Raw genomic sequence first — 24,034 nt, 5'->3', positions numbered from 1 at the left:
AAGATGCTCAGCACCTTAGTGAATAAACTTTGCTTTGAACAGAGCCCTATAATTGCCTGTAAACAAAGATAATAATTTGTCCCTGAGCTCAGAATCTGCTTCATTATGGCTATGAAAGTACAGGACATTACATCAGTAAATGTCAAGGTGCACTACCTGATGAGGGAGCAGTTATACATTTCCTGATTTCATGATACAAAAACCTAAATACTGAATGTTTAACAGGTATTCAAAGAATGAAACTAAAATTTAAAAATTGGAGGACATAATAAAACTGCTTGGGCTGTTCAACAAAGTAGCTTCTTTGAGTCACTCAGCTATGATATCAGCACATTTCTCCTTTAGGCCTTACATAGACAAGGATAGGTGGGATATTAGTACATGTTAAGTTACACATATATACGAATACATTTGAAAAGCCTTATGTAGACAAGGCACCTGGCCTTAACACATGCTAAACTATTCAAGTTAAAGCCTAAAGAGAAGTTTAGGCTTTAACTTCACCAGTTTAGCTTGGTATTAAAGGCAACTGTCCTTGTCTACTTTAGACTTTTCAAACGTGTTAGTTAGCTAATATATACTAACATCACTCCTTTAAATCCTCACGTAGACAAGGTCTTAGTGTGTCTCCTTCATATATTAAACTGAGCAGATAGCAAAAAGTGCTTCTTGTACATCTCATAGCATATGCAGCCACTGATCTTACAGGTTAGCTGATGGAAAGAAGAATATCTAACTATTCTAAACACTGTAGATATTTATTAACTGTAGTGAAGGAAGAACTCCTACTCTGAGTACTTCTTCAATTCTTCTGAGGTGTCATCCACCATGTTGCTCTGTTTGGCTTCACGTGCCATTGCTCTATAGAGTTTGCAAGCTACGACTGCCTTGACCATGGCTTCCTCTCCATGCTGCCAGAAGAACATTGCCATCTTCTGTCTCTTCATTAATACTGCCCAAACCAAGAGGTCATTATAGGGGTAAATAAAGCCAGCTGACTCATGGTCCTTTAAGAAGCTGAGTTCATCTTTTGACTTCTTCTTAGACTTATGAAAAGCAGTTGACTTTTCCTATAAAACAGACAAAATCTGAGCAAGTTGCTGCATCCTGAATACATGTAATGCATTATTAATATGGTTGTTCCTTGGTCATTATATAGATGGGACGTTAGAAGAATGGCTAAGATAACATTCAAAATATGAATATAAGCAGTTGTTTGGATCAACAAAAGCAAAAAATGCACTAAGAAATTTAAATGTGATTTCCACATTCTGAACCTGTGTCCCAGCTTTTAGATCCTGATCCAACCAAACAGGGAGTGCCCTCCACTCCTATTGATTTCATTAAACTAATTTTACTAATGCACTAGTCTACTTATGTCACACTAATGGAAGAAAATGGACTAGTAACATCAAATATCAGTGAGAGAGCTGTGACAGCTATCTTGATTTTTAATATTTACAGTAAGTTGTGTATTTATGGTATGTTGTGTTTGGGCCTGAACTATCTCACATTAAAATCAGGGAGGGAAATCCTGTTGGCTTCAATAAGACTGCTCTGATGAGTAGCTTCTCACCGCTGAGGTTCACAAACTGGCCCTCAGGAATTCTAATGAAGTCCCATGGACTCAAAGAGTTTAAGGCCAGAAGGGACCTTGATCATCTAGTATGACCTCCTGCACATTGCAGGCCACAGAACCTCATCCACCCCTGTAATAGACCCATAATCTCTGCCTAATTAACTGAAATTCTCAAATCATGATTTAAAGACTTCCAGTTATAGAGACTCCATCATCTACTCTAATTCGTACCAGCAAGTGACCCATGCCCCATTCTGCAGAGGAAGGTGAAAAACCTCCCAGTCTCTCAGCCAATCTGACCTGGGGGAAAACTCTAGTTTTATGCTGTTATCTGAGAGAAGAATGTAATTCTTTTTGTTATCTGTACCTGACACAATTTCAAGAGAAAATATTTTGCCATCCGCTTGCAATTTACAACAATATCAGTGCTTTTCTCAAGGGGATTATTATTGCCACTTACATAAAAGTTTCTAAGAGGTTTGGGGCAGTGAATTCCTTTGCCTGCATTCAAATAAGTGGGTTTTTCATCTGTGCTTTATATTAGGAGATTTTGGCAGTTACATTTCAAGGGATGAAAGCCCTATCAACAAGGGGATGAAGATTAATGAGTTTCATTGAAACAACTGGAGCTTTACTGTAATATTGTAAAATAGCAGCAATTGTACTTCTTGAGTTGTATGTGATACACCTTAATGTCTTTGGTGTTTAGAGAGAGTTAAGCATGATAAGTATCCAGACTGCATCTCGCATGTCTAAAATAACTCTCTTGACAAACTGATCTAATTTTTCAGCTTATTGTACCCCTAAAGTATTCCCAGCATAAGCAAGCAATCACAGTACCTTGTATTTGTAAGGCTGTGCTGTTCTGATGAACTGAGAATGCAAGGTGTTTTCAGCAGATTCAACTCTGCTACCCATCTGATTATGACAACAAAGGGAGTGATGAGAAAGGCTCTGAGCAAAGCTGGAGACCACACTCTAGTTCCAAAGATATCCCACAAAACACAAAGAAAAAAATATAAATTAGGGATGAAATTTGCCTTCATTTAGCTTGGTGATCTATCTGCCAGGCTAATAATTATTGTGCAATTTCTGGAACTTATGACATCAAAGAAAAATGACGTATTTTGCATTTGGTGAGAATTCCTGTTGATAATAACCCTACTCTTGTAAATAACTGCCATAAGATATGTAAGAATCTCAAGTAGTCAGAACCTCCTATTTATATTCCTTCTACCAGAAAGCATCTCTATTATCTCTGGGGACTTTATTCAATATTAATTCCAAGGGAAGTTGACTACCTACTGAATTGTTGATACCACTTCCTGCAGCTACTAGTTTTTTGAAGACCTGATCCCACTCAACCATGTGAAACTTGTGAAATTTGATGAGTGCTATGGCTGCAGAAAATTGAGGTTTCGTATTCAGAAAGTCAACTGGCACCTCCAAAATTTTTGATTAAGTACAGTATATCCCAATTCAGAAAATTAATTGGGTTGCTATCTCTTCATTTTTTCCATTAATTCTATAATTGTATTGTATAATTTTCCTCTGATTTCCTCATACCAGTTTGAGCATTGCCATTAATTCTGACAGCAATACATTGTGAGTTTGGCTTATGGAATTACTGTACTTAAAGTTCTACTCTGAAAACTCAGTATGGAAAAAAGACACCTTCTTACTCAATAGATTAATTTTTTGTGTAGTCAGAGTTATACTTGATTAATTTACTGAAAAGTTTGGACTGCTTTTCAATTGTTAGTCTTGAAGGGCCAACACAGGAAAATGAGAGCGAGATGGACTCTATATTTTTCTGGTGCATCATCAATGAAAGTTTTTGGTTTGTATAGCCAACACTAATGACCTAATCCAAACCCACTGAAATCAATGGAAAGAATCCCACTGACTTAACTGCGCTTTGGATCAGCTCCCTTAAAACATCCTGGGAAAATAATGTCATCTCACAGGTGTAAATGAGGAGCCACCAGCCTGAAAATCCTCTCTTACAGGTGATGATGAATGAGAAAATAAAAACCCAACTTGGCTTTCAGAGGCCAGGCTCAGTTTGCTGAACAAGCAGTTCACTTAAAGAAACACCTTTTTACTTGTAAACTTATCAAGATTGATAGGGAAATTATTGAAAGACATTAAATGCCATTTTACCATTAATGTTATTTTAACGGTTACTTTTCAGAGCAAAGCCACGCTTGAAGTGAAAAGTATTATGATTATTATTACCTAGACATTTCTGACTATTATAGTTTGGCTGCTCCCAATGACACAAATAGCCATTTCATTGATGTTACCTTGCGTTTTCTGTAAAGGCTGTTGTACAGAACTCTGAAATGTTTCCTTGTGTAGCTGCTCCGATAAGCTCCACCTATCAGATACTCTATCACCAGCCCAATATCAATCAATGATATCTTATAGTCCAAAGGAAGAGCACTCTGTAAGACAAACATTTACAACATTTTATAATGCCATTTTATACAGCAACCCACGCACCCAGTGTGAGGTCCATGGGTCCTGAACCCCAGCTTCCGGGCCACTGCTGCATTCACAACACTACCTGATGGCTCTACTTGTGACTGAAGAATTGGGACCCCTAAGGCTTACTCTCAACTAAAGGTACCACCCATTGTGCACTGATTGGAGGAGCTCTGTAGTCCCTGATTGCGCCAGATATACTATTTAATCCAGAAAGAGACATACGAAGTTGTTTGTGTACAAGGTGAATTCTGGCTTGTAGTTGCTACAGAGCCTGCCATCCACTACCTGACTCCTGGCCTTGTCCTAGTTCCTGACTTCAACCATGTCCTGTTCCCAACTCCTGTCCTCAGCCTCATTCCAGTCCCTGAACCCTATTGCCCTGGTTTCTGACTGCTCCAGCTCCACCCCTAGGCTACGGATATTTGGCTTCCAACTCAGTGCTGGCCCTTGGCTTCAACTCCTGTTTTCTGTCTGACCCCAGGCCCAACTTTCGGTTCTGACACCTGGCAGTTGACTCCAGACCTGTCCACTGGCCTTGACTTCCTGAACAACTTGCTGACCTCCACAGGCCACGCTGCCCAAGTCTTGGTCACTGGTACCAATCTTCTACAGATCCTGACACCCGGCTAACATGAATTGAGTTGTGAAATCTGAGCATAAAACTCCTAAATCTGACAGAGAGCGCATAGATTCTTCAGGCATATGATGCTGCTATAAAAGTAAGACAATTAAATACCTGTCAACACGTTATGTGCCAAAATTGGTAAAACAATGTCTACCATCCATTGCACTCTAAAGTTTATAAATAGGTATATTACAATAACAGCATTTTGTAACATAGTTCAAACATAGGCAAGACCAAACTGCACTGTAACAATCAGGAGAGGAACATGTTAAAACATAATCCCCAACACAGTCAAATAGATAGGCTCTCAGATAAGTTGGACCCAGAAGTGAAAACAGATTTGAAGTGAGCCACTCACTGGGCCAATCAAAATTAACTGCTTCAGAGAGGTCATCTTTGAAGCATGGTCTACACTTAAAATTTGATTAGGCTAAGGTCTAATTTCAGCACCATACTTAAAACAACCTAATCCCCAGTGTAGATGTGGGTAGGTCAGCAGAAGAATTTGTTTTATCCTACGATGTGTATATTTGGCAGACACAATGAAATTAATCCAGTCTTAGATCTGGCCATCCCTTGCACTTGACATCAGAAGCAAAAAGAACAGCCTCACTGCTTCCTATATTAGCAATGTCACAAGATACAAGAGATAACAAAAGTTTGAAACAGACTAGCTGTTGCTAATTCCTCTCCAAGCAGTAATTATTCACTGCCACCTTCTGTTCTCCTAGAATGTACAGTTTACAGAAAGAGTGCTGCACCCATCAGAATATTTTGCTGCCATTGTTGAGCAAGGCAATTCTTTTGACTGAAAAAAAATGGCTAAAACAATGAACTGTGGCAGGGTTACTGCAATGGTTCCCCAAATCCTTGATGTGTTTAATAATGAGAGTTTGAACAGTTGGGAGAGCAAGCCATTACATTAAGGTACAGAACTCTGAAGAGCATTCCATAGCTTTGGGGAATTAATGGGCTAAAGACAATTCATTCAGTACATATAAAAATAGAAATGAAACCATCATTTCTAATGCTAACCCTTCGACAATACTATCTGATGGCAATTTGTGTCACTAGATCCTGGTATATTAAGTTACACTCTTTGATTCCCAGACTTTCAAATTTAGATTACCTGTTTTACATCTCGAACGAGATGATGCAAAAGTAGATTTGTTGGTCCTTGTTTCTGTGATGTTAATCAAAAGAAAAAGAAATTAAACAAATGTGCATGTTTATGCATTAATTTCAAAATCTGTGAAAGAGAGCTGTTTAGAGAGCCATAGGATAATCAGTAGTTATTCAAGCTTCCTGCAGTTCTACAAATGGCCTTCAATCCAAATCTGCAACCAGCACACTATTATCACATTCCTAGGCCTCTCCTAAAATGAGACTAATTGTTTCTTTTGTGAAACTGTATGACAATTTTTAATATGTGGCATATACACCAGCCCAGGTTAAAATCTAAATTCATTTTTCATGACTTTCAGTTTGAAACAAGCTGTCAAGGATTGAAAGACTGCTACACAGAACCAGGGCCGGCTCTACAGTTTTCGCGGCCCCAAGCAGCACGCCGAATTGCCGCCATGGACAGCTAAACATAGAAGTTGCTGCCGAATTGCCACCACCATGGAAATGCGCCTGCTGCCCTAAGGGCACACGGACAGTCCCCGCCGTCCACAGCGGCAATTCAGCATGCTGCTTGGGGGCAAAACAACAGGGACTGCAGTCCCTTGCAGATTGCCACCCCAAGCACCAGCTTGGAATGCTGGTGCCTGGAGCCAGCCCTGCATAGAACCAAGTATCCCCTGCCTCAAAATCTTATCATAATTACAGCTGATCAAAATATTTTAAATTACAACTTTCTGAGGAACAAAGGCCTTTCTTCAACAATGAAAAATGTAATTTGTTCGCCATTTCTTGATTTTGTTATTATTTTTACATTCAAATTTTTTCAATTCAGATTTTAGTGAGGGGGAGGAATCTTTCTCCCCCCACTCCCTTTTATCTATGGAAAAATTGGAACACATTTTTTTTCCCAGATACTTTCACCATTTTTGATCAGCTCAAGCAATAGTACCATTGTAACATTGAAAATGTGTTATATTTTGTTTTCGTTTTCCTTTGTTAAATGTGTTGGGTACCTTTTATTCACACATGAATGAAAGCAAGTTACAAATTTTACCACTCAGGCACAGTGTGGAAAGGGCTTTGGAGTACCTATCCCTTCCCATTCCTGAGTATAACCTCTGCGCATTCTATTTTTTTTTTTTTTGCCCTGAACGGAGGGTGCAGACTTTACAGGCATAGAGCTGCATTAACCTATAGAGAACTGAAGCAGAAGCAGGGTTCTCAAAGCAATGTTCTCACTCAAGGCATGCATTATGTTGCTGGAGGTCTTTCACTTCCCCTCTTTCATTCCTGTATCAGAGGGGTAGCCGTGTTAGTCTGGATCTGTAAAAGCAGCAAAGAATCCTGTGGCACCTTATAGACTAATAGACGTTTTGTAGCATGAGCTTTCGTGGGTGAAAACCCACTTCCTCAGATGCATGTAGTGGAAATTTCCAGAGGCAGGTATATATATGCTAGCAAGCAAGCTAGAGATAACAAGGTCAGTTCAATCAGGGAGGATGAGGCCCTGTTCTAGCAGTTGAGGTGTGAAAACCAAGAGAGGAGAAACTGGTTCTGTAGCTGGCAAGCCATTCACAGTCTTTGTTCAATCCTGAGCTGATGGTGTCAAATTTGCAGATGAACTGAAGCTCAGCATTTTGTATATTGTATTTTGTATATTGTATCCTTTTCCGTAGAGACGGAAAAGGATAAATGGACACAAATCAGACATTAGGAATGGCAATATACAAAAACCTGTAGGAGAGCACTTCAACCTCCCTGGCCACACTATAGCAGACCTTAAGGTGGCCATCCTGCAGCAAAAAAACTTCAGGACCAGACTTCAAAGAGAAACTGCTGAGCTTCAGTTCATCTGCAAATTTGACACCATCAGCTCAGGATTGAATAAAGACTCTGAATGGCTTGCCAACTACAGAACCAGTTTCTCCTCTCTTGGTTTTCACACCTCAACTGCTAGAACAGGGCCTCATCCTCCCTGATTGAACTGACCTCGTTTTCTCTAGCTTGCTTGCTAGCATATATATACCTGCCCCTGGAAATTTCCACTACATGCATCTGATGAAGTGGGTATTCACCCACGAAAGCTCATGCTCCAAAACGTCTGTTAGTCTATAAGGTGCCACAGGATTCTTTGCTGCTCTTTCATTCCTGTGAGTCCAAGATGGAGAAATGGGCTTTGCACTTAGGCAGAGAGTAGAGTTTGGTCATTGCAAAAAGGGCTTCGAAATTACCCTTCAAGGGTAATGCTTCTCTTAAGGGGCACCTAAAGAACAATCCTTTGAGCTATATTGTAATTCACTTACTCCAAGAGTACTCTCATTGGTTTCAATGGGAGTACTCCAGGAGTAACATACTATTCAGTGTAAATAAGGATGTCACAATATGGCCCATAGATTGCAATATAATTCAGAAAAAGCCACAGCTTCCCAGATTTGTAACCAATTTTATTAGAGTTGACAGAAATATAACAGACTGCCCTGCAGAAACTAATGCAGTAAATTAATGTTTTCAAAATGGAAAACTGAGGGCTATATTTTTAGGATTTCAAATTCAAATGAAAATTTAATTCAAGTGGCTCAGCTTCTTGCCAGAGGCCTTCCATTTGGAAAAAAAAAATACTCTCCCTATAGTATGCAAAAAATAGTCTTGGCCTAGAAAGCGCTAAATCAGTTGTTATTATTTAGGTGAGACACTACTTTAAACATTTTTATTGGCCCCATATTGCAAGATGACAATAGTGCAGGAAAGGAGACATGCATCAGTGACATTTACATTCTTGCACCTTCGGTAGCCACTTACAACTTACAATCTGACTTGGCAGCTTTATATACCCACTTTGCCTGGATGTAACTGGCTACGCAAAGTACAGGGCAGGGGAGAGCCAGGTCCTATAAGCTTTATATACCCACAACCCAAAAGGGTTGTGCTTCTGAATTCAGTATCTATGTGTACACTAGCAATTGAACAACAAAACTTTTGTCTTTCAGAGGTGTTAAACCCCCTCTCCCCTGAAAGACAAAAGCTTTTCTGCAACAAGTGCCAATGTGAACATCGCATTTTCAGCAGGAGCACTCTCCTGCCGACAACATAATTGCCACTTGTTCGGGGTGGAAGTTTCTTGTTGGCAGGAGAGCCGACAAACAGCAGCTACACTGTGCAACTTTTAGTAGCACGGCTGTAGCGAAACAGCCATTTAGCTAAAAGCTGTGTAGTGTAGACACAGCCTCAGTTAAAAACAGCCACTTCTTTTGAACAGCTCAGGAACTGTGAGCCTGTTTGATTGTCCTTGTTCAGACATTTATACCGGTGCAACGAGGGTATAAAACACTATGCTCCACAGATTGCAATATAAATGGTAGCATTTACACCCACTTTACACTGGTGTGACTACATAAGGTGCAAATCAATAGGGAATCAGGCCTTCCAATTCTGCCATTTTTATCTAGTCCGTCTGTCTGTCCATCCAATACCTAGCTATCTAGCCAGAAGTTGCTTTGCAATGGGGTTTTAGGTACTCACTGTATTGTAGAGTTCTTCCAGTCGGGATATAGTAAGAAAACGGTGCAGATTCACTCCATGCTCTATTAACAACTTTACAAAATCCACCCGGTCCATCACTAAAGCATCCAGCATTGCCTGTTCCAGAGAGCCAACCTTCAAAGGGTGAGGGAGAAGGGGAGGAAAAGAAGAAAATGAGAAAAATAAATCATTCTGGATTAAATAAAATAAATCCTGAACAAGAGTTAAGGATCTATTTATCTCAATGCTTTGTCCTTACATTTCATGTGTACTGTAGAAAATAAAAATATGTTAGAAGATGCACCTATGTAAAAATCCAGTGAGGAAAATGACTGCATAAACCAAACCTTAATAAAGACATCTTCAAATTTGCCTTTACAAGCATTGCACAGACAGTGCATTTCCTATTGGCCTTCTTTTTAAGTCACTTCAGCATTTAATCTGTCATAATGAAAAGACTTTCTGATTTGCCACATAACAAAAAACAAAGGAACTCTATGAGACCAAGGTGTTTAAAAGGAAGGCTATATTTAAAAAGAGAAAGAATCTATGGTAAGATAAACTTTCTGAAAATTATATTTGAAGATGATAAAAAAAAACAGTGTAACACAGAACAGTATCTACATTAAAATGGAGGACCCAACTCAGAAAGTGCTCCAAGCATAGGACTTTCATTTACCTTAACAGAATTTCCATATGCACAGCCGCTAAGGAATTGGGCCTATGGAGTGCTTTGATTTCAAATATCTACTTTGCTTCTACAAAATATGCATGCATGCATACATCCATACAAATAGGAAACTCTGTATGCAAAATGCATGTTTTGGTGTGCAAACTGGGAAATAGCCAATACCTATTTTGCACACACAAATACTTCTTTCAATGTGCAGGTTTATATTTTGTGGATGTAATATATTAACAGATGTCTAGTATGCATTAAAAAAGATTGTCACATTATGGCTGTGCAAAGTTTGTATAAATTATTAAATTACTGTGGTTACAGAAATTTTTCAGTCTTTGTTGTATAATCTATTTGATACTGAACTTACATTTATGCAGAAATGTAGTTACAGCTGATTATAATCATTACCTGTTGAACTTTTAGGACAACATTTTTAAAAGGAAATGGTCCACAATCCATGCATAAGTGTGCACTTTCACTTGTACATACAAATACTAAGAAAGTATACACAAATCACTTTGAAATTGCTGCCCTCATAACTGGCAATTTGAATACATAGTAGTCAGGATAACTGCACAAAAATATAGACCCTCCCAGTTATATATTGACTTTGGGCCCCACTACTTAAAAATCTGTCTTAACGTTCACCAGCAGAGGTGTTTTGTTTTTTGTTTTTTTGAATGGGCTTGTGCCAGTCTTTTGCTTCTTTATGATGTATAATGAAAATGTTGCTGTTGAACGTTTTTTTCTGCTTGTTTTTTAACTTTGAAATATCAGGGATCTAGACCAGGCCCAGGAAGGCCATATGTTACATGAGAAAAATTAATTATTGAAAAATCCACACCTCTGTGCAGCGTAAAGTTGACTTAACCCCCAGTACAGACAGCACTAGGTCAACAGAACAATTCTTCCATCGACCTAGCTACTACCTTTCAGGGAGAAGGATTGTTCTTCAAGTAAGTATGACGTAGTAGCTTCTTCATTGTGACATTGGATATATTCATAGAGTCAATGATTTTGTATTAGACAGGTGCAATACCATGAAGTGTCTTCTTTCGGGAGATATTTTAATTGATTCCTCTGCATACATGTCAAACACGAGGTGGACGTCATCACAGGTCTAATATTTTCTCTGTGACCTCATAATGAAGCGTTCAGCCAAATCTCAGCAGGTGTTAACAGTTTCTGGTTTGTCAAGAGCTTGTACTTCATCCATACCTTTTATGACTGCTATGCTGAAAAGCCTCTGCTGGCATAAGGTACTGGCCATGTTGTCAGTAGGTTCTGGCTTAGGAAGACGTGGCAAGACGTGCACAAGTTTGTTTTTCACCTGGCACCTACACATTGTGCTGTCACATTCAAACATCAATTGTGGTACCACAGAGAACTCATACTTTCCCAAAGCCTCATGAAGATCAACATCATGCTGAAATCTGGACATTAGAAGACCAAACAATGACCTATGTGCAGTTACCTCTGTATTAATCCTTGCCACCTTCACGCTGACTTTTTTAACTTTGCATTCAAGCACTGCTTTAGTTTGTTCTTGACTGGAACCCACAGATTGATGGAACCTTGGATAATTCTTTGGATTTTTGATGGCTTCATGCAAGTCATGACCCAAAGTATCCATTGCACTGACATTTTAGCTATCTTATCACTGAAGACTGCTTTTTTCATATTAATGAGCTCTGGTCTATCATATGCAAATAGGTTGCCAGTGTGAGTAAGTTTGTCCAGTAGCTTTAAAATTGCTCCTTCTTGGCATTTCAGCACCTATTGACTCTATATGGTGCTTAATCACTTCTGAGGAAGTTATCCAAGCTACACTTAATATTGCATTCAAAACTAGGTGGAGTTCTGAACTTGTCAAGAAGAGCATTTGGATGTTGTGTTATGCCCATCTACCCCCAATTATTTTAATTCATCTGTTTTCATGTTCCTGGGCTTCATCTGAACCAAGTGCGCAGAAAGGAACTGGCAATCTTTTAACAACCCCATTTCCTTTTTGAAACTCCTCCCATCTTCAACTTTTTCCTGTCGCTCTATGTACTTCCTCTCCAACCTTGCCAAATGCAATTTATGAGTGCGCTTCTTACAGCTTATAAGGTGCCCACTGCATGTTGTGTTTAATCAGGTCCTCCACAGTAGTAGCTGAATCTTTGGATACTACTAGTCAGTAATATTTGTCTCCCCACTGATGCCAAAAAATGATGATGACCAAAAGAAAAACAAGGGTTTTGTAATAAATTACTTTGGGAATGTAATTAAGTATGTTATGTAACTATGTGCATACCATTTGCAGATGGATTCTAGTAATTTTTGGCTGGAACAGTGCCTCATTACAACTCTTTTGGCATAATAAGCAAAGCTGATCACCAATACCACTGAACACTCTCTTTTTCCCCAATGATGACAAACAATTTGAAGCATTCCATTTGTAGCAATCAGCAATTTTAACATGAATCAGATATCATGTTCTGAGCATTAAGTGATAACACAGTACTGTCAGTCGAGGGCCACAGTTTAACACTGTGAAAGCTACGTGTTTGGCATCAGGGTAGGCACAACCCATTAGGTGACCTAGGCAGTCGCCTAGGGCACTAACAATTGGGGGGTAGCAAATGGAAGAGTCGGACCTTCCACCGCCTCTGTCAGGAGCAGCATTTCGGGGGCAGGACCTTCCGCCACCAGGAACAGCAAAAAAGCTGGTGGCGCTCCTATTTAGCATACCTGTGTTAAAGTATAATTTTTAAAAAATGTTGACTTTTAAACATTTGCTGGACTATATAGCTACATAATTGTTCTAGATGTGTCATGTGTGGAACCATTGTCTTCTCAGGAGAAAGGGCTTTCGAATGATACCCAACTTGATCCATTTCCAACACTGTATTATCAAAATTTCCATGAACCAGAAGACCTGGAGCTCAGAGGGCAGAAAGTCTCCCCTGCCATGCCACAGAAGATGACACAACTGAAATTATGATTTTCAGATGACACCTCCCTTATCTTTCTGTTATTAATGTACCCACAGAATTACACATGCTCTCAGACTACGAGTGACCACCCTGTGAAAAGTTTGGTTTAAGTGACTTAACTAGCATCACATGGGAACCCTTTGGCAGAGGAGAGGGTAGAATCTAATTGTTCAAGGCAGCATTCAAGTGCCTTAATCATGAGATCAACCTTTCTCTTCCTGCAATCCTCTGCTTCACTCATAACACTCCTTACAACTTCTGCAACTAATGAAACACCGGTCCTATAGACTATAGTGTCCTTCACTAACTAATCCTGATTCATCCCCAGAGCAAGTCTAACCTGTGCACTGAATGAGACAGAGGACTTGTGGAAAATATAGTATGTGATCATGTAATTAAAGACCATATCGTAACACATAAGCGCAAAGTTGCACAGGCAACTTTAATTCTGACATTTCCAAACTTTTGAGAGTCTGACTTTGCAACCTTAATGTTCTTTTAAAACAAGTTTATTTGTGCATAATTTCCAGGTTTTTAAAGAAGCAAATTGAAAAAACCCCAAAATTTCACCCTGTAGAATCATACTGTGACCTACATGGGTCATCAGCAGACCTCTGCCACTTCTGTACAGAACAACAGATAGCAATAACAGGTTGTCCTTCTCTGTGGGGACTAGCACACACTTTGCCAGTGGGTTCCACATAAGTTTGCTGAAAGCAGAGGAAGTGCTAGACTCAGGAATCTTGGGTTCCATTCCAGTCTCTGGAAAGAAATGTTCTCCAGTGCTCACTATCCCTTCTGCCTATTTCCCCGTCATGTCCTTATACCAGACACAGCTACAGAGCTTTCTTATACACACCAGATGCGTTCATCACAAGATCCTTATATGCTCTGCCAGATATGGCTGAGATTCATTTAAATAAGATATTTTACTCACTGTGTCACCTAAAGGCTGAACGGTATAATACAGTTTAACATTCCATTATGCACCCCAAACTTGACTTCTAATCATAGAATATCAGGATTGGAAGGGACCTCAGGAGGTCATCTAGTCCAACTCCTAGCTCAAAGCAGGACCAATCCCCAGACAGATTTTTGCCCCAGATCCCTAAGTGGGCCCCTCAAGGACTGAGCTCACAACCCTGGGTTTAGCAGGCCAATGCTCAAACCACTGAGCTATCCTTCCACCTATACTCATCCCCTCCAATCTGTCCCTATACCAGACCTGTTTCTTCCCCACACCCACTTCCTCATCTCAGCCCCATTCTTCTTGCCTATCCAGTCCCAGTCTCTACTCCTCAAGCTTCTTATTCCAGTCTTTGTCCATCCCAGTTCCAGTATCACCTTCTGAGCTTCCCCCCAGTCCCAGTCTTGACTCCCCATGACTCCTTGTCCCAGTCTCTTAGCCCAGTTAGTCAGTCTCAGTGGTCCCTTGCATCCTGGCTCTGTGCCAGATTTATGTCCCTAACTCCTTCCCCCCACACATACATACACATATATATTGGTTCCCAATCTCCTGGTCTTCCCCAACTGGCTCTCAGTTCCCTCCCCCATTTCATTCACCAGGCTCCCAATCTCATCAAACTCCTTGTCCCATTTTACTCCTTTCCCTCCCCTAGTCCATCTTTTATCCCCTCTTCAGGTCAGGAGGTTTCCTCCTCCACGCTCCCTGGGCACCAGCAAGGCCATCATTGAGAGCACAGGAGAGTCATCCTCCATGCTCTCAGTTCCAGTGTCTGGCCCCACCCAAGTCTGAAGTAGCCAAAAGCAGCAATCTGCATAATGTATAATCCTATGTTTTATAGGCAGTTATGTTTAACCAGATATCAATGTAAAAGAACCAGTTGTAGTTACTGCAGATGACAGTCCACTAATCACCACTATAGGTGTTTTTGTGTGTGCAAGAGTGTTTTTAACATAACTAAGGCCTATAAAATGAGTCAGAAACTGACTGTGATTAAAGGACTTTGCCTCACTTGATTTGAAAGCATGATAAAGAGCTTGATCAGATAATGATATACTAGCGGGTCACATGTTTTTCAAACTAAATAGTAAACAATATAATTTATTGTATCTGTTCTCTCTATTCTCCTCACACATTTTATTAAGTTGCTAATTATTTTTAACAAAAAAAAAGTCATAAATCAAGTGCCATAATCAAATGCAGTTTGAAGAAGGAAAGTGACAAATGGAATAAGAACAATTAAACAAAAACATTTAGCTCCTTGGAGTCTGGAACAATGACTTTCCTAACCTCTAAAAGCAATGAGTGAATTCAGGCACCTGTCATTCTGAAGTCAATGGAAGTTTTGCCATTGGTTTCAGTGGGGCCAAGATTTCACCATGTGTTGCAGCCAAAAATGTGTTTCAATGAAACTAAAGGATGCCAGCAGATCTAAAAATACCTCTATAAGTAATCCTGATATTGAAACATACAATTATTGCTTCAACAAGATGCAAATAAATGTGTATATTGCTTTTCTTATTTTTATGTTGCTGGGGGGGGGGGTTTCTACTCTTAACAAATAATACCATAACACTTTGAAATCTATTTTTAATTAACTGCCTATCTTCCGTTAGCTTACAGTGGTGTATTATTGAATGTCACTAATTTATGTTGGGCTAGTCATATTTATTAAGAATATCTAAGCATCTGTTTTGGAAACAAAACAATGTACTGTCATTTTGGTCTGAATGTACCAACCTTGACAATGTCCCTGTAAATGGCATCATTTTCACTTAAGGAGAATCCACAGATCTGATAGAAAGACAGAAAATAGCTAGAAAATAAATGTAGACAGAAGAAAAAAGAAGGCAAAAGGAATAGGAAGACCAAATATAAACCTATTCCTGCTAGAATGGTTTATGTTGAAAGATTTGCATCTGCAACCAGAAAAATGTTAACTGCAAAAAATGATTCACTTGTGTAAGAAACCAGCATATTTTATTAGTACTATCAGACTTGTTTGAAAGACTGACATCTATCAGAGCTCTGTGTTGGAGATGGGGATGACCTCTGGTAAGCTTTTAGCATGTGTGCAGGTTCTTTTATTGTTTTTAATATGTTATCTCTATGATGCTTTTGTCCTAAGAATAAATGCAGTCTGCTTTGAGAAGGCTGGTTGGCAATTGGTGTATGTTCTTATGGCCCCTAGAGAAAGAGTTAAACACAAGTGCCAGACTCTGGTCACACGTGATGGAAAATCACAATACTGTGCAGAGGGACTGCCAGCCTAAACCCTCAGTCTAAAGGGAGCGAGCGAGAGAGAGAGAGATGCTGGTCTCTGCTCCTACAGAAATGATTGCTGGGAAGCCTAAAACCGTAAGTGGGTGTCCAAGGAAGACCCAGGGGGATGGAGAGGGGGGGAAGTTAGGAACCTAAACAGAAGTGAGGAACAAAACTTAGCTTGAACATTCCATGTTGAATGCCCCCTAAGAAAACTTTGCATTTCCAAATACTAAAGATGCTGACACCACCAGACAGGTATATGAACTCAAACTCCCAAGTTACTCAGACAGAGTCTGTCAGATGCAAAGCAGTGGTGAACACACAAGGAGAATTAAAAAGCTTTGCTGTAAACAAACAAACATATGCTGGAAAATAAAATTGAAAAGTACCTTCCAGTCTTGTCCACAAACCAATATATGTTTCTTGGCAATGTCCAGTCTATTCCATGCCAACGCCAAATTTAGCTGATCTGATGCAGATATATTTGTACCTAGAAAACAAGAAAAGGCTCTATTAACTTTCATACATCAGCTTCTTTTCCTTCCTTTCTTTGAAAGGGCATGTCAATGAATCTGTAGGTTATAGGAAAACAGAAGTATTGTTAGAAAAGTACCTTTCAGAAGTGCTGTCAGGATTGCCAAATCAATGTCCTGCTGCTCCTCTGACTCTGCATCAAATATGGTTATCTGTCAGTGTTGCAAAAGCATGTTATTTTGGGGAAGGTGGAAAAAGAAACATATGGATTTTCTTTCTTAACCTAGTGTGCAGTGAAATAAGTTACACATTAACAAAGATTCCTATAAATGAATGTATCTCCTTGTGCACCACAATGAAAATGTACCATTTAGGATATGTCTACATCAGGGTAGGCAACCTGTGGCACCGTGCCAAAGGCGGCACATGAGCTGATTTTCAGCACTCACACTGTCCGGTTCCTGGCCACCAGTCTGGGGGGCTCTGTATTTTAATTTAATTTTAAATGAAGCTTCTTAAACATTTTTAAAACCTTATTTACTTTACATACAACAATAGTTTCGTATTATATTATAGACATATAGAAAGAGACCTTCTACAAATGTTAAAATGTATCACTGGCACACAAAACCTTAAATCAGAGTGAATAAATGAAGACTCAGCACACCACTTCTGAAAGGTAGCTGACCCCGGCCTACATTGTAATTAAAAATCTGTGGTTGGCCTGTACCAGCTGACTCAAGCTTGCGGAGCTGTTTAATTATGATGCAGATGTTCGGGCTACGGTGACCAAGTGTCTGGTTTTTGACCTGAACACCCAGTCAAAAAGGGACTCTGGTGGCTCCAGTCAGCACTGCTGACCAGGCAGTTAAAAGTCCAGGTGGCAATGCTGCACAGCTAAGGCAGGCTAGTCCCCACCTGTCCTGGCACAGCACTGTGCCCTAGAAGCGGCCAGCAGGTCCATCTCCTAGATGGAGGAAGCCATGGACCTGCTGACCACTTCTGGGGTGCAGTGCCAGAGTCAGGATAGGCAAGAAGCCTGTCTTAGCCTCACTATGCCACTGACCAGGAGCCACTCAAGGTAAGTCCACGCCCCAACCCCAACCCAACCCCCTATTCCAGCCTTACGCCCAGCCCAGAGCCCCCTCCTGCACCCCAGTTGGAGCCCACAATCCTCTCTCAAACCCCAACCCCTTGCCCAAGCCCAGTAAAAGTAAGTGACAGTAGGGAAGAGAGAGCCACTGAGGGAGGGAGAATGTAGTGAGTGGGGTGGGGCCTCAGGGATGGGGCGGGGCTAGGATGATCAGAGATATACTCTTCCTATGCAAGTGTTGTGGCACAAGCCATAAAGCAGGAGCTGACCTGGGGAAGGAGAACCACTGTGTGGAATTGGCTGCCTTGGAGAAAGCCACACAGCAAGCTCTGAAAGAGAAAAAGGAGCTAGCTGAGGGAAAATAGTGCTTGGAATTACAAGTAATGATGCTGGAACATGACATGAAAGATTGTGTCTCCAGATTTCCAACATGGAGAAAGCGTGCTGGGAAAAAGACCAATTGATCTTGGAAGTTAGCCAGCTAAGAGAAGTGTGGGAGGGATGGCAGCCAAAAAAAACCACAGTCTGTCCAAGCTTGATGTATGGCTGTAAATGGTAGAACCTGCCCTGCAGCCAAGCAAAGCTTTAAGGAGGGAAGGAGATGTGTAGCAGCGTGGCTGTCCTATTTAAGAGACAGGAGACCTGGGGTTTGCTAGCCAGCTCTGTTCAATCAGCCTTCCTATACCAGAATTAGCTGCTTCCCAGCCTAAGGGCACTGGACTAATTGTGCTGAAACACCCGGGTCTCATAAAAGGGATGGGAAAAGTCAATTTGGGAGATGAAACACTTATGAAACCTCCATTAACACCAATCAGACTGTACAGAGGTAACTGAGAACAAACTTTGGCCTGCTATATATATATATCAGAGATAATATTATTACAATAGCCTCTGTGCCCAGGTCAATCTATTTCATAATCAACAAAAAGATCATAGTTTTATAGCAAATGAAAAAGATTGTAATACAAATCAACAAGCCATCATACTCACAGATTCTCTGTACACCATACACTCCATCAGTATTTGAAATAGATGAATGGACTGTTTCTGCCCAAAATTAAAGGTATTCTGAATCATTACTGATATCTCCTCCTTCAGCTGAGGGGGCAAATCTCTGAGGAACAGATATGTATACAGACAAGAATGAATTGTACCGTAGGATGCCTCATCTCACTGATCTCTTTCTCAGATGTTACTCTGACAGAAGAAACTTGGGATAACAGAGTAGGCTAGTGGATACAGTAACGCATACTTTGTCTTCAGTACGATATTGCCTTCACCTTCCACAGCATCACTCATGCATAAAAAAGGCAGGGCATAGACCAATATACAGTATTTGTTTAATACTGTATTTAAATATTATGAACCAATGTAAATGGAATCAATGGCAAAGCTAGTTAGTTTGAAAAGTATTATGAATACTAATGGTAAAAAATTAAAACAATTTAATGAAAAACAGATTTCAAACTTGCTTTCGCAATTTTTTTCTACCTTTTAAATTATGTTCACAAAATTTAATTAAAGTTGCCCGGTATTGTACTTTCCATTTATTATTTACTGGTTTTTTTCTTGTTATCTTTTTCCATCTTTTTTCTCATTTCTCCTTTAATTAAAAAAACTTACTGGAAAATAAAATAAAATAAAAAGAACAAGCAAAAAAAGATATAAAAGTATGTTACCAAAAATTGTACTCTAAAAAGCTAACAACCAACATCAAAGAAAGGTATAGAACAAAATATATATTACAAATGTTTAAATAATGACAACATTGTGAATAAGTCCGTGAAAATTTTCAAAAATGGACAATTTTTCACTAACATTTTTGATTTATAAAAAAGCCCATTTGCCCATGATTTTTTTTAAATATCCATATTTGTTTAGATTTGAGGTGCATTGGTGATGTGGGCTTTAATTGGAGGCTCCTGGCAAGTTGGGGCAACATACTAGGTTTAGTACTGGGGCCAAAAGGGGACCCCAAACTAGATTCAGAATTGGGGACAGATTGTGGATGAGGGCCAGGGATTTAATATGGCCAGATGGCAGCCCCAGGAAGATGTGGGCCCCAGATTGTTAGTACTGAAAAGTGTGGAGAGGGGACAGGATTATGCTTGGAAACTCAGACCTAGGGTTCAGTTTTGATCTGGATGGGAGCTGCAAATTAGGTTTAGGGATGAGGTCAGATGGGGGCCTCAATGCAGGAAAATGACTGGGATAGGAATAAGTTCCCCTGGTAGGGTAAGTATGGGCTAGGGAAAATCAGCTGGTGATGCAGGGCTGGGTTTAGGGTTGGTGCTGGTTATTAGCCTTGGGCAAAGATTGGGACTGATCGTTGGCCCTGAGGGTGGGTTAGGGATAGGGCCAATGGCTATCCTGAGCTAGGTTTGGACTTAGAATCAAGTGCTAGCCACTGCCAACATCCAGCACCCACATTCAGTGTCAAGGTCAGTACTGGACACTGTATTCTATAGGATAAGTTTCTGTTAAGGATCAAGCTGGTCTATGGCCCTGGCCTACAGTTGGGGCTGGGGTCAGTTGGTGGCCATGGCTGAAGGTCACAACAGGGTTAAGGTCAGGGCTGGTCTGTGACTACAGATTAGGGTCAGAGCAGGACCTGTGGGGTTCACCAGGGATAAGGACAGGTTTGGGGCTGCAGGTGTACATAGGGTTATGGCTTGGAATGGAGCCCTCAAATCCATGGGGATAAGATTGGAGCTGAAGCCTGCAGGCATCCCTGGGATGTTGGTGTTGAAATGAGTTGATGATTTTGGGAATAGAGTGACACCTAGGATCACAAACTCTAACTATAGACAGGACAGAGCTATGGGCCCAAGCAATACTGGCCCACAGATGCTTAGGAGTCCCAACACTAACCCTAACCCACAGACCTCTATGGTCTCCAACTTTATCTCTCACTGAGAGAGGCCTACAAGCCCCTACTCTAACCTTGGAAAACCTCTGGCCTCCAACCCTAACCCTAGACCATTGAAGTCAGAGGTCTCCAACCTAAACCTGGGCCAGGGAAGAGTATGGGCCCAAACCCTATCCATAGCACGTGGAGACCTATACATTCAAACACTAACTCCAGAATAAGGAGACCTTCAATTCTAACCCTGGCCCAGCAAGGGCTACACATAGGAATGTGAAGAACCCCAGGAGGAGCAGATGTGAGGCTGGGGGAGCTGGACTGGAATGAGGTGAACTTAGAAGCTAGGGGATGGTGAATGAACTTATAGGGACTGGGTGAGGACAGAATTAATTGCTGGACATAGGACAAGCAGATATGTGAATGAGAGCTCCTTAAGTAGCAGCCAAAAATCATCTTGCCCAATATATTTAGGATGGTAGGCAACGCTAAATGTCTCAAATAAAACACACAATGACGTTGTGCAAGGGGAGCCCAAAACTTAAAAATTGGATCACCAAAATATTACATTTTATATATTAACCATTTAACAATCGTCTCATTATTTTTGTGCAAACCTTGTTATTTTTATCACAAGGGAAATTCCATATGAGAGGGTAAGCCTAGGGAAAGGTCCCGGGGCTGGAGGGGTTGTCATCAGGAGTGGTATCAGAACTCTGGAATTCCTGGCAAAGACTACGTCACTACATTTCTCACAATTGTCTGATTTGGAAATAGGCATTTTCACCACGACCACACAATAATTAAAAAAAAAAGTGGTGCAGCACATAGCTACTCACCCTGTATCTGCTGTGTGTTTATGAATAAAAGCCAGAAGATCTGCAGCTCGGCCAGTGCCCTCACAGACCACCACAGGGACAGCAGGAGTATCCCTCACATATTCCCAAACCATTAGGATCACGTTTGGGCCTCCTTCTACCACTAGCCCAACCACTGGTACACCTTGGCCCATTCCTGTTTCAAACCACACACAACCAGTTACTAACAGCAAAGTTATCACTCCCACAGCACACATCATAAACATAGGTCTTTCAACTTGTACCTACAAAAATCTCTCTTAGAAACCATGAGATATATGTCTTAATTGATAAAAATAAAAACAATGCCTTTATTTCTCCCACCTTGTGTCAGGCAATTCAAGGTTGTCTCAGAGGAACTCTGCCATTAAAACAAAAGATTATTGAGAAACTGGACAAGATTATAAGCAGGCCTGTGCATGGACTCATGAGTAGGGTGACCAGATGTCCCGATTTTATAGGGACAGTCCCAGTGTTTGGGTCTTTTTCTTATATAGGCTCCTACTACCCTCCCACCCCCATCCCGATTTTTCACTCTTGCTGTCTGGTCACCTTACTCATGAGGAAGGAAATGGGGGACAAGAAGCCTTCCCTTCTCTTGCATGGCCTGCGATAGCAGTTACTGTGAGTTCTGCTTGCAAAATTTGTGCATGCATAGAAAAAGTGATTGTGCATATAAATATTTGCACACACTCCGGAGCAACTCGGTGCTTTTTAAAAAAAAATGTCTATATGCTATGTATTCTGGGGAGAGGTGATTTTAATAATTAGAAATAGCTGTAAGTTGGGTAATATTATAGTAAACAAAAATGGACATAGCAAATGAAAACCTAATATACAATAGTTACAATTTCTTTTTTATATCTATAACTGAACGGAAACAAAAACATGAATGGATTCTAGAGATTCTTGGATACATTTCTGTGCTTATAGGAGATGAGTAAGTAAAAGGAACCAAGGACTTAAATATTACAATTGACCTAATGGTGTTTCTTTCTAACATACCTTGTGATTTGATCCTTAGCCCAGTATCAAGCTTTCCATAAATCACTGATGATGGTCTTATTACATGAAAATAAGTACTTTACACAGGCTATAAATACATATTTTATGGCTTCTTTAACTCAGGCATAAATGAGGTATTACATGTGCAAACAATTCCACAATGGAAATGAAAGTTGTGAAACTTGCCTTTTGCTTATTTCACAGACACAAAATATTGGACATTTTGACAATTCCTCTTTTGCAACCAGTTATTGCACAGTTTGCCAACAGCAAAAAAGACAGCTGTGCAATACAAAAGAATTGCACAGTGAGATTACAAAATGTGAACACATTTCTTTGAATTTCACTGTATTGATATTTTTCTTTCTTTGTAAACGTCCTGGCAAATATTTGAGAAAGTTACCAGTGCTGTCATAAAAAGTTATGAAACAGAAGCCATGCTCTAATCTGGATTTCTAGAACTCCAGATCAACATTTTCAATTTTTGGGTGCCCAATTTGACAGACTTTAAATGGGTCTGATTTTCAGTGTGTGATGTCAGACTCATCATAGATGTCCCAAACTGGGAATTCAAAAATGAAGGCACCCAAAGTCATTAGTGACTTTTGAGGGGAAAAAAAATTGTTCCTTTCCTTTTTTTTTTTCCTCCTGAGTATTTATGGCTCAATCCTTCAAGATGTTGAGCCATCCTTACTCCCACTGAAATCCATGGAAGTTGAAGACACTTCCTCAGCATCTTAATAACCTTTTAACCTGTGATAAATTAGACATTACAATACTCACTGGTGTGTATTTTCTGAAGGTTTAAGTATTTCTCAAGATTCCTTCTGAGCTTCATCTCATTGCCATATTTGCCCACTGTCCCATCATCTGCCAGTATGAAATGGGAGTGCATGCTGTTGAGAGTGCTCAGCTTGCTAAGAGGATTGCTGAGAGTCTGATATAGACAAACTACCTGAGAAAATCAAAAGGAGGCTGAAATAGTGTCACCTGGCATGTGACCTGACTTTTATATACTTCATTGTTACATGTAAACTTCTAAAAGTTTCTACCACACCTAGGGGAAAATTCTCCACATCATTCTATGGGAGACTACACTGGTCTATCCTCTCACAACTCATGGAACTCCAGTGGAAAATACACTGAATGAAGATCTGGAAGATAAAGTCCAAATTATTTTTTCTGTGTACTGCTGCTTGGCCTCACTGTGGACCAGGTTGTGGTACGCTTACTCACACTGAATAGTACCTTGCTCCGTGTCAAGTCCCATTGAAGTCATTTGAGGATTAAGAAACTACCAAATGTGAGTAAAAGTATTACCATCTGGCCCCTATATTGTGAAAGGCAACTATGCCATCTTAGATTGTTTAGAGAATACATACATGATCACCATTATTTATTCATTCATTATGACCATTTTTACATTCTGAATTCTAGATTAATGGAAATCTTTTAAAAAATAGTAAATCTTCACATCTGTGGCAAATATAGTGAATGCAAGATGATATTATTATG

The 24,034-nt window shown here is 40.1% G+C and overlaps 1 protein-coding gene across 2 annotated transcripts in view; it reads right to left on the bottom strand.

Moving 5' to 3' along the window:
• Positions 1-24,034, bottom strand: part of TRPM6 (transient receptor potential cation channel subfamily M member 6) — an 82,756-nt gene that overhangs the window by 56,592 nt on the left and 2,130 nt on the right. For both annotated transcript variants that reach the window (XM_030567350.1, XM_030567351.1), the window contains exons 2-11: positions 23,303-23,474; positions 21,497-21,671; positions 18,785-18,908; positions 16,841-16,913; positions 16,617-16,717; positions 9,339-9,473; positions 5,824-5,877; positions 3,886-4,026; positions 2,420-2,557; positions 790-1,070 (exon numbers count right to left, since the gene is read on the bottom strand). In XM_030567350.1, coding sequence (XP_030423210.1) covers positions 790-1,070; positions 2,420-2,557; positions 3,886-4,026; positions 5,824-5,877; positions 9,339-9,473; positions 16,617-16,717; positions 16,841-16,913; positions 18,785-18,908; positions 21,497-21,671; positions 23,303-23,414 — 1,334 coding nt within the window. In that variant the 5' untranslated portion in view covers positions 23,415-23,474. The remainder of the gene's footprint in view (positions 1-789; positions 1,071-2,419; positions 2,558-3,885; positions 4,027-5,823; positions 5,878-9,338; positions 9,474-16,616; positions 16,718-16,840; positions 16,914-18,784; positions 18,909-21,496; positions 21,672-23,302; positions 23,475-24,034) is intronic.

Source organism: Gopherus evgoodei, chromosome 6, assembly GCF_007399415.2.
Source record: "Gopherus evgoodei ecotype Sinaloan lineage chromosome 6, rGopEvg1_v1.p, whole genome shotgun sequence".
In the NCBI taxonomy this organism is placed as follows: Eukaryota; Metazoa; Chordata; order Testudines; family Testudinidae; genus Gopherus; species Gopherus evgoodei.
The sequence above is the reverse complement of the archived record's forward strand: the minus strand, read 5'-3'. Positions and strand labels throughout refer to the sequence as shown.